The sequence below is a fragment of the Adiantum capillus-veneris genome, chromosome 2, assembly GCF_014529385.1.
Source record: "Adiantum capillus-veneris isolate H3 chromosome 2, ASM1452938v2, whole genome shotgun sequence".
NCBI lineage: Eukaryota > Viridiplantae > Streptophyta > Polypodiopsida > Polypodiales > Pteridaceae > Adiantum > Adiantum capillus-veneris.
In genome coordinates this window covers 89,672,499-89,683,690 of record NC_140932.1, presented here as the reverse complement: position 1 = coordinate 89,683,690, position 11,192 = coordinate 89,672,499, and the positions used below count along the sequence as shown (strand labels likewise).

General features: G+C 47.8%; 1 protein-coding gene across 2 annotated transcripts in view; it reads left to right on the top strand.

Annotated features, from left to right (window-relative positions):
• Positions 1-1,082: 1,082 nt before the first annotated feature.
• LOC147463159 (uncharacterized) overlaps positions 1,083-11,192 on the top strand; it is a 78,559-nt gene continuing 68,449 nt past the window's right edge. The window contains exon 1 of one of the 2 annotated variants that reach the window (XM_086487512.1): positions 1,083-1,349. In XM_086487512.1, coding sequence (XP_086343638.1) covers positions 1,179-1,349 — 171 coding nt within the window. In that variant the 5' untranslated portion in view covers positions 1,083-1,178. The remainder of the gene's footprint in view (positions 1,350-11,192) is intronic. The other variant, XM_086487503.1, reaches the window with a different exon arrangement.

Below are 11,192 nucleotides of genomic sequence, written 5' to 3'. Positions count from 1 at the left end.
ACTTTTTGCCGAATAAGAATTGTCCACACAGAACTAACGCCCCTTTGGCTTTGCTTGCCGCCACCTCGTCTGAACTCGGCCAAAGGAAGTTGCCCTAGTCAATGACAATAAGAGAGGGATTTGTTGTCCTTCCTCTCTCTCTCTCTCTCTCTCCAAGACTTGGTCTTTGCTTCTTCCTCATGTACAAAACACTATCAAAATCTGATAATATCCCCAAGAAAAACTCCTCCTCCACCTATTTTCTCCAAAATTAGTCCAAAAAGCAAAGAGATGTTTTTATTTTTAGCCATATCATGCCACGGCCCTAACGGTGTTGTCAGTAACCACAAAGATCACGGGAAGAACCCCTTACAGGAGTACCAACTTTAAAGGGCTTAGACAAGACCTCTTTAAAGTTCACATAGGGGTGGTCCGGAGAAAATCCCTATCGCAAGATCGACCATCAACGGCAATGTACTAGCCCCCTCGCCATAGCACATCGCGGGGAGGACGACCCAATTCTGCAATTTTGCCATAACCAATGGAGGGGAGCTCCATAAGGGGTTCCTCATTTTGAACATATACCATTATGGTCTCCTACTCGCAAAAACGATTGCATAGGGGTTCCCCCACTCCCACGCACCCCTTTTTTCCCTTTCTTCAACCCTCCAAACCCTCCCATGAATACCCAAAAATGTTATTTTTGATCCTTTTTGGGGTCATTTTGGACCAAATCTGAGTCCAAAGCCTACCATCTTGACCTCGGCTTTGGAAATACCAACCATAACTTGCAATTTGACTCACATAGCCCCATTGTTAGCATATTTTTCAATCAACGCATCAAAATTTCCATTTGTCCAATTCCAAAGGAAGTACTGCATCCACAAAGTCATTGTCAAATTCCTGTGATACTTTGATCAATTTCTTGTCAAGCACAGTATTTAGCATACATTTACTTTGACCGCTAATAACAAACCATAATTTGAGCACGGCAACGAAATACATTGTCCAAAACAATCGTGGCTTGTTTCTATTGGTGGCTCGATAGGCAAATAGCTGCTATGTGCAACCAGCCTTACTTAGAGTTGAATGTGGCAAATAAATACGTAAAACTACACGACATAGTAGGCCTACTTAGTCGTTGATACGAACAATTGGCTGTTTGCTTCATGCTGCGAGCTTTGAGCTAAACGCAGATCATGGCAGGCACGGAGGTGATCGTGGTGCTATTGCTGGTTGTGGCTTTCCGAGTGGAAGCAGAGCCATTCCGGAGAGATGTAGGGCATCCTCAGTGGCATCACAGCGCGTTCCACGATATTCCTGTCAACTACAAGCATGAGATGCGTCAGCTTCTCCACTCCCGAGCTCAGGTAACCCGCAGTTGCCTCCTCAGCTTCAGAATTCTTTATTCTGCTATAATTTTTCTTTTCCAATGAGGAAATATATGAATTCAATGTGATCAACCTAGATACACTGCATAATTATGTTTTTCTCAAAGCGATAGTCATAATGCATGCTGTCTACAGCCGTTCTGATGACACCCTCCTTTAGAGAGATGCTCAAAGTAAGGTGGGACAAGGAGGCAAATTACGTTTGCCTTGTGGCCACCCATCGTGCTCACTACTAACTATATTGATCATTCTTTTTCACAGCTGTGGAGCTCATACCACTATACCACTTCAAATCTTTGCTGGGTATATTAAGAGTTTGCCATCTCTCTAGATTCGAGTGAAGGATGATTTGTGGCTGTGCCAGGGTAGATAGCTTTTTCTTGTTAGTCTTGTATTGCCGTAGAGGCCCAGTTTCCTCTCCTTCCTAATTTTCCCATGTTGTGGGGTCAGTTGGGTAGCTCCATTGGGGCTAGGGGGTACCAGCCTCTCTTGGTCATTTATCTCTATGGTCATCCCCTAGGGTGAACTCATAGCAGCCCTCCACTCATGTTATTGGGCAAACGGTGTTGCAACTTGTTGGCATCAGTCTTCGAGATTTGCCTCGCTTTTTGCTTATGTACGTTACCGTATGTTTTAGAGGCAGCCCTAGATTATGGCAATCCCATCATGGAGGCACTTCCTGCAAAGGTTGAGAGTCAGTGTAGAGCAGAGGTCTTCAAGGCTCTAGAGGGCCATCCATTCGGAGCAGCAAGATAATGAAGTTGGAAGAGGAACGTGGTGCATTAAAGGTGAGGGTACAGAAGGAAGAAGAGATCACTTCGCATCCTTGATTACCCCAACCTCTCTTTATCGAGGGCAACCCGATGGAGGTTTCAGAATGTGTAGCATTGCTGGATTGTTTCAGATTTCCCAGATGGAGTTATGTTGCCGTGCCTTCCCGCAAGGGGAGCATGCATGCGGCTTTTGGATCGAGAGGGGGAACCACTTCATTTCCAGCCTTCTTCTTCAAAGAGAAGTGTTTGGATAGGAATAGGATCTTCTTCAACACTTCTGGAGCAGTCAGTCGTCTATGCACCCAGAGCAGCAGTCCTAGATCCGATGATCCTCAGAGAATGTCTTCCTTGTGCTTGCTCGGTGGTGTCCTAGTTGTTGCCAGAGGTCTCTTGTGCAGGAGCAGTTGGCGGTGTCGGCATAACCAGTCAGTAAGGCTCCCTACCGTTTGAACAAGACTCAAGAAGAAGAGTTAGAGCGGCAACTCACGGAGTTGGCGGCCAGAGGATTCATATGTCCTAGTGTAAGTCCTTTTGCTGCTCCTACCTTATTTGTCCGCAAGAAGGATGGTTCCGTCTCGTTTATGTGTTGATTACATGGCTTTGAACAAGATGACAGTCAAGAATAAGTTTCCGATGCCTCGCATTGAGTATATCCTCGATAGGCTCAATGGGGCAAAGGTTTTTAGTAAGGTCAATCTCAAAATTGGATACCATCAGATAAGGGCATTTAAAGGCGACATCTACAAGACCGCCTTTCGCATTGAGCGAGGGTAATGGGAGTATGTGGTTATGCCTTTTGGATTGACAGGTGCCGTGCGTACATTTAACCGTCTCATGGTATTCCGTTTTGGCGATATGGTTTGCGTGTGTGCGCATATCTTTCTTGATGATATTCTCATTTTTTTGGCATCGTGGGGAGAACATGAAAAGGATGTAGAAAGGGTTTTAACCCGTTTGGATGAGTGTTAGCTGTACATTGCAGCTAAGAAATTTAAGTTTTTTCTCACTGAAGTTACTTATGTGGGTTATATCATTTCTGTAGAAGTGTCAAGCTAGATCCAGCGAAGGTAGAACAGGTTCGTGATTAGATTTTGCCCAAAACTGCATATGATGTGTGTTCTTTTCTTGGTTTATGTCAAGCATATAGTTCACACATAGAGAATTTTGCACGCATTGCCGCACCCATGACAAATGTTTTGAAAGGGGTAAAGACTCGCCAACAGCACGTGGATTTGCGCGAAGCAGCCATTGAGGCTTTCGCAGCTCTCAAGGTTGCAGTGACAGAAGCGCCGTGTCTCATCCTTGCCTCTTGGGATGACCCCTTTGAGGTATGGACGGATGCGAGCAATGTTGCCATAGGCGCTGTGCTTCAGCAACATGGCTGTCCAGTTGCATTTCTTAGTCGGAAGTTAAATAGAGCAGAAAAGAACTATTCAGTTTATGACAAAGAACTTCTGTCTGTCATTCACTCTCTCAAGCATTGGAAGCATTTTCTGTATGGTAGAGAGTTCTCAATTCGCACAGATCGCCAAGCCCTCAAGTGGCTCCAGTCTATGCCTAGTGCACATTGGAGTGATCGCCAAGCATGGTGGTCACAATTTTTTGAGCAATTTAGAGGTTTGATTGAGTATGTTCCTGGTAAAGCTAACCCTGTTGCAGATGCGTTAAAGTTGCAGAGGACAGATCTTGGCTCTTGAGTCAAGATCAACAGTTTCTATTCAGAGTGTCTCTTTTGACAGCATGAAGAACCAGTATACAGATTCTGAGGTTGGTAAGCAATGGTTGCAGGCTCTTGCTTTCCAAGGGCCCAACAACTATCTCATTTTGTGAAGGTTTGTTGTATTTTTGTCAGTCTATGTGTGTTGCCCTCTCTCACGACATCCATATTGCACGATGCTCATGAGACTCTCACGGGTGGGCACATGGGAATGAACATTGGAGGTCCAACTTGATTGCTATGTCTTGGGCCTACCATCACCGCTACAGGAACATTGTCAGTCGAGGCCTGTTTTGACTATTCAAGAGCTTATGGACAATGCTACGATCGGCTACAACCTTATGAAAGAAATCTATAATTTTGGTGTATGTTTCAGAACAGACTTTTGAGCTCGAGTGATGTCGAGAATGCTTTTTCAGTTTGATTTAGGAGTTTTTTGAGATCTGTGTGAAAACTTGTTTGTTAATCCTGTTTGGAATTCGTTTGAAATGGATGTTATCTGTTTTAAACCTATCTTGGTGCCGATTTGAACTGTTTGACTCTGGTTTTTATATTGGTTTCAATAATTCGTGATTTACTCCCGTGTGGAGTACTGAGAATTAATGGTTGAGAATGCTTGCACATACTCATGGCCCGGACCCTAGTGGTTATATGCGGAGGGAGTATTGAATGCTTGAAAAGTGATGCTTTTACTCATTGCCTAGACCCTTGTGGTTATTTACAGGGGGAGTATAGTAGTGGTTACTCTCAAAACCTCCAAACGACGCAGTCTGTGGTCTGGGAGGCATTTGGTTGTAAAAGGCCTCTATATCTCATGGCTTGGACCTGGATGGTTATTTGGCGCTTGGGGGGGGGGGGGGGGGGAAACATCGACGGCTATATGTTTCTATGTCTTGTAACATGCATATGTGAGCATTTGTGCTGCATTGTGATGTGTCAACCACTGAATATTCCTAATTGGATGAGATTGCTTGGGCATATAATCTTAGTGCATCAAGACACTTGTTGGAGATCAGCGTAGTTTGGGTGTGGTGGCTAATTTCACTACTCCAAAACATCAAGATCTTCGATCTGGAACGAGAATATACTCCTTATTGGATGAGATTTCTTTGGGAAGTCAACGACCTAGGATATCAAGAGCTCCAATTTGGAATGAGAAAACTAATTGTCCCTCGGAATGACCCTCGGAAATGTTTGAGCTAACTTGAGTTGTTTTGCAAATATACTGTAATCGCGGACGATTAATTTCTTTCAAGAAGGGGAAATGTCACAAACTGCTGACATGCCAAACCACTGAAGAATGGAGCCAACCTGCAAATCCCGACCGAGGGGCCTAAACGCTAAGAAGAAGTAGTAGAAGAAGCAGAAGCAATAGAAGAAGTTTTACCAACTTCTCAAAACAGAGTTCAAAAGCATTTAAAACAACTAGATAATTTAGATCTTCAGTGGGATCTGCTTTTCTTAGCCTTCTTCTTGTTCTTGCTATGTCTTTGAGTCTTTCTTCGCTTCTTGCTCTTTCTATCCTCATCAATAGAGTTAGAGGAGGAACAACTGTCGAAACTCTTAGAAGAGGATGAGGATGAACTGGAAACACCCTCAAAGCGTACATGCTTCTTTTGACTTTCATGCCTTTGCAAAAGTAGACTTGTGACCCAAGTAGCTAGGGTAGTCTGTTGCTCGACAGTATCTCCTCAGCTGCTTCTTGGTCTTCAAGGGTCAGTTGACTCGCCTTTCTACCGCTTCGTCAATTCATCCTCCGAATACACCTGCGGAATAGGCGTTTTCTTCAAAGTTGGCTTCAACAGTGAATTGATGGCCAAACGCCATCGAGAATTCATTTCGTCGATCAGGTGCTTTGTCAAAAATTTCGCATGCTGAGGATCTTTTGAGTACTGGAGCATCTGTCGAGCACAGGGATCAACCTACTGGTGATGTTGCATCTCCATTCGCTCATACTCCGTGGGCAGAGGGGGCCGTAATTGCCTTCCGAGTCGACAGAAGGTGGTCGTCGTCCATTCGAGTCTTCCGTATTTTCACCCGAACCTGAGTTGTCAGGTATATTAGTTTCCTTGTGGGATTCGTCAACTGAATCCATGGGTGTCGTGGTAGAAGGGATCGGATTCTCCATAGAAGGAAAATCGACCGAGCTCTGATACCATGGTAACAGACTTGGACACCCCAAGTCGAGAATCTGGCACGACACGTGAGAAACTGTAAACCACTTCATAATTTTAATCACAACTGAGAGAGACGACACGGCCCAACGTAGTTCCGTGTCCAGAGGTATTGGCCCCAAATTCTGGCTCCCCTTTTGGAATTTCTTTATATTAATACTTGGCAAAGTACAATGTCCGAGGGTCCTCTCTTTGCTTAGTTCTCTCAAGCCAATCTGAGGGAGAGAGGCCCTGGCAATTCTTATAAAGGCCTTTGGCCCAAAAGCAGGACATGAAAAGCTTCAGGTTCTAAAAGCACTTGTCCCAAAAGTTGCAACGCTGGCTATTGTAAATGGCGCCGCAAATCAAGGAATTCCGTACGTTGTGCCACGTCAGCAGTCAGTGTAATTTTCGGGGCGCCGTACAACCTGCCACGCCAACATTCTCTACGTAGCCTTAAGTCCTTGCTTTATTTTAATTTCCTTGTGTCCCCTAGGCCCCATCGGACAGGACCCCATAAGTTGGAACAACTTAAATCATTTAATCTACCAGTTTCCACCCGGGTTTGTCCGGGTGGACATGCCACGGCATCACTTTGTGACACCACGTCATCAGTTGAATTCGTTGTGTGTGTCGTGCTTTGTTTTAATGTCTTTAGGTTGCTTGGGCCCCATCGGACGGGGTCCCTTAAGCTGGTCGGAACTTTTCTTTAAATTTAGGCCACTCGGCGAGACTTTGCAAGTTGGTAAAACTTTTTCTGCTGCTTCTTCTTAGGGTTTAGGCCCCTCGGCCGGGATTTGCAGGTTGGCTTCGTTATTCAGTGGCTTGACACATCAACAGTTTGTGACATAGTCCCCCAAGGCTAAACATGGCTAGAAGACCGCCGTCGATAGGGACGGGCTCACCACACCGCCCCCCCCTGGTGGTAGATCTCCTGTAGCTCAGCAGAATTGGGTTTCACCAGGGAACCGTTTCGACCCCCTGCAGCAGGAGTTCCCTGAGGAGCCCTCCTCCACCTTAGCTTCCCCACCGTGACTACCTCCCCCGCCTCCACCTTCAGACTCCTCTGCCCCGTTGCCACCATCCCCCCTCCCCCCCCCCCCCCCCCCCCCCCCCCCCCCCCCCCCCCCCCCCCCCCCCCCCCCTTCTCCTGTTGGGCCCTCAGCCTCATCATCCGACCCATCCGACACTCCTTCGACACAGGAGACTGGACACACATCCGCAGCTAGACGCTCTCTTGGTAGTGCTTTCGCTATGAGCCAAATGGCTCGGGAGGAACAACCTTACCCGGGGAGGCCGCTTCTGGTGTAGGCGTCTCCTTTTGCATCAGTCTCTCGTGGGCTGACCAGTTTTGACATTGGCCGACGGTGGGATTTCTTCGACTACAGCTTCACCAGATGTTTCGGCGACCCTTCTCCCGACCTCGAGACAACTTTCTTCTGAGTTCACGTCCTTTTTCTAGCAGCCAGAGGCACCGAGGCTTTGGATATAGCGGTAGGTTTCTCCTTTCCGTTGTGCGGCACGGATCACACAGAGTGGACCTTGCATGCAGTTCTTGACTGGCTTCAGGTCCAGGTTGTAGAGTTTTCACACCACACAGGGGACCTGGGGGTGACAGATCTGGTAGAGACACTTTGGCCTCTAGCCAAGTTTAGTGTGACGCCACCGGATGTACACCTTGTGGTTCACTTTTTTGCTGACACTCAGAGCCCTCTTTGCTATGTATTTGTACATGAGGATTCTTGGACAGAGGAGGTAGCCCTATGGACTGCACGCTCTGCTTGGGCATGGGTGGGACAATCACTACAAACGCGTTTGTGCTGGCCTCGAAGATAGCAAGGTTGGCTGCTGTTGGAGCATCGGTCTTTTCTCATTGACATGGAATGTACAAGGTTTAGGTGGGCCCCAGTTTCAGCGCCAAGAGGGGCCGCTTGTGTCAGGAGCTTCAGAGATGCCTTGTGGGTGATTGATATTCTTATGCTCCAGGAGCATCATCTTTGTGAGAGCCGCATTTGGCGATGTGGTCGAATTCTGAGTGGCCGCTATGAGACATTTTGGTCAGCTGCTTTTGGGCTTGGAGGCATTCAGGGAGGGGTATGTATGACTATTGTGGACTCATGGCAGCAGGCCATTGTCGGTAGAGGCAAGGTTCAGTGGATTACTATGCAGGTTCATGGTTGCCTCATGGGATTCCTCAACATCTATGCGTCCAATGTGGCAAGTGCACGAGCTAAGTTTTGGTCACATATTGTAGAGTCTTTGCCGCATGCAAAGTAGTGGTGTGTTGGGGGAGACTTCAACATGTTGGAGGACCCCTCAGATAGGATTGGAGGTAGTCATGCTACTGTGCACGGGGCTGGGTTTGCAGCTTGGGAGCGTTTATGTATGACCTTGAGGATTTCAGATGTTTGGCAGCATGCAGACTTTGTGCAGGCTCCAAACAAATTATCTTTCTCTCGCTCTGACCACAAACATGGGAGGATCCATTTGCATTCTCGCATGGACTTCTTTCTCAGATCATGGGCCAGTGATCTTACTGTGACAGACAGACACAGGAGTGGGAGTGTGATGTTGTGCATCCTCGAGAGGATTTTTCTAGATATAGAGCTCAGAGAGTGGGTGGTAGCACTTTGGACAGAGAGTTTGGGCACTCAGGGAACCCCAGCTAGCAGAGTGATGACTAGACTTGCTGAGCTTAGCCGCTTCTTCCTTTAGGAGTTTGCAGCTCGCTTGGTTGCGGCCAAGGAGGAGGAGAAGTGGCTCAGATGAGGCTTCCTTACAGTGGATGTAGGAGCGCCACCCCGACAGTCCTTGGTTAGAGGAGCATATGCAGTGGGCTCGACAGGAGTTGACCACCATTGAGGAGCAGTGCCATGAGTTTGCCTTTCATCGACAGGCATCTTTGTGGACCCAGGTGGGTGATAGAGTTACTGGTGAGTTCTTTGAGACCGTGGGCACCAATGTTAGCCAATTGAGGAGATTTGATGGGTCAATTGCTTTAGAGCCTGAGGATATGCGTGTGGTTGCTACTGACTTTTACCGCGTGTTGCTTTCAGTTGAGCCTCAGGCAGAGCATTAGGGTGCATGCAGAGAGTAGGTTTGGGCACAAATGCCTTGCTTAGTTACTGAGGAGATGCGTCAGAGACTAGAGATGCCTCTCCAGCTAGAGGAGCTCCATGAAGCCCTCAGGGCACTTCCCTGAGGTAGCTGCCCAAGGGAGGATGGTTTGACTCCTAACTTTTTCTTGGAGTACTGGGAGCTGCTTGGTTTGGATCTATGTAGCGCCTACCAACACATCTTGCACACTAGAGAGGTGCCTGACAGCTTGAGTGAGGGTTTGATTTACCTTATTCCCAAGGAGGGGGGCTCCTTGGATGAGATTCGGCAGTGGCGACCCATCACTATTCTCAACTCAGCCTACAAAATCTTATCAAAGGTTGTGAGTTTGAGAATTCAATCGCTACGTGAGAGCATTATACATGAGACTCAGAAAGGTTTTGTTAAGGAGCGCAGTATCCTTTACAACATCTTTACCTTTTGGGAGGCGTCGGCCCTCGCACGTCTTCGAGGAGAGGATCTTGTGATACTCCTCGATTTTGAGAAGGCTTACGACAGAGTTGACTGTGATTTCCTAGAGGGCACTCTACGCAGGATTGGCTTCTTAGATGCTTGGATTAGAGGAGTGTCAGCTCTTTACAAATGTGTGCACAGCCAGGTGCTTTTGGCAGGGGGAAGAGGGGAACGCTTCATGCTGAGGCATATGGTTAGACAAGGTTCCCCTTTTGCCCCCTTCCTTTTTCTCTTCTATGCTGAGGCAATGAGCAGATTTCTGACTTCACAAGAGGGTGGTTTGCGTGGTTTAGAGCTCCCTATTAGGGGAGACGAGTTGCTTGACGCTGAGTTTGCTGACGACTCAGGCATGTACTTGGAGGGCCATGAGGCCAATCTGCACAGGTGTGAGCAGGCGCCTGAGGTGTTTTGTTGTGCATCAGGGGCACTGATCAACTGGAGAAAGACTGTGGCTTTCTGGGTTGGCAGTGCTCCTACGCCTGATTGGTCATTGGCAGAGAGCTTTAGATTGGCTTGGATTTGTCTCCAAAGCAGCAGATGCTCCCCTCCTCCTATCCATTAGGAGGAAGGTGCTTTGTTGGAGTTCTGCACGGCTCTCTTTGGCTGGTAGAGTGGTAGTGGCCAACTAGGTGCTTTTGGCTACTATGTGGTACATCACGTCTTGCTGGATCTTTTCAAGCTCTTGTATCAGCTGGCTGGAGAGGCTGATGTGGATTTTTTCGTCTTCAAGGCGCGACACCTAGTTAGCCAGGGCCAAAGTGTCTTGGCAGGTCATCACTTTACCATGTTCCGAGGGAGGGCTAGGGATCATCGATCTAGCACGACAGATCAGAGCTCTCCTTGGGAAGCTTGTGGTCAGAGGACTTCTTCCAAGGGAGGAGTCTGGAAGGAGTTATTGGATTGGTGCTCGAGTCCCTCATACGGGTGGCCCTTGGAGCCTGTCCATCACGCGGATTTTTATAGAGATGCGCTGGATCGGCCTGAGCAGGAGTTGGGAGGATTACTTTGCTGCGAGTTTGCTTAGGTCCTGGGAGCAGTTGTGGAGTGGCCTGGAGCAGCACCAGCCCACTTGCATGGAGGAGCGCTTGAGGAAGACTCTTGTTTGGAACCCCATGGTTAGCACACAGAGAGGCCATTTGGTTGGCAGCATGTCTCATGTTTTTGGGGTCTCATGGCCAGAGGGTTCAATCCTCACTTTCGGTGACTTGCTACAGTTTTCTGACCTTCCCGAGGAGGTTCAGAGCATCCAATTACGAGGCATGAGGGGGGTGCAAAGCTTGTGTCAAGATATTACAGAGGCTATACCAGCTGAGTGGCATACCCCTTGTCACAAGACGGGCACCACGTGCCAATTGAAAAGAACAGACTGAACAAACTTTTAGCACTTCAATAGCAACTGAACTGAAAGTGAGAGACGACACGCGACACGGGGTGGCGGAATTCCACCCCAAAGAGTATTGGCCCCAAACCTTGGCGCCCCTTTCGGTATTTCTTTATATTGCATCAACACAGTACAAGCCGGTACTCCAGACTCTGCACCTTCTCCAGGAAGCATGCCAGAGAATGAGCCCTAGCCTCATATTTAAAGGCCCTTGGCCTGAAAAGCAGT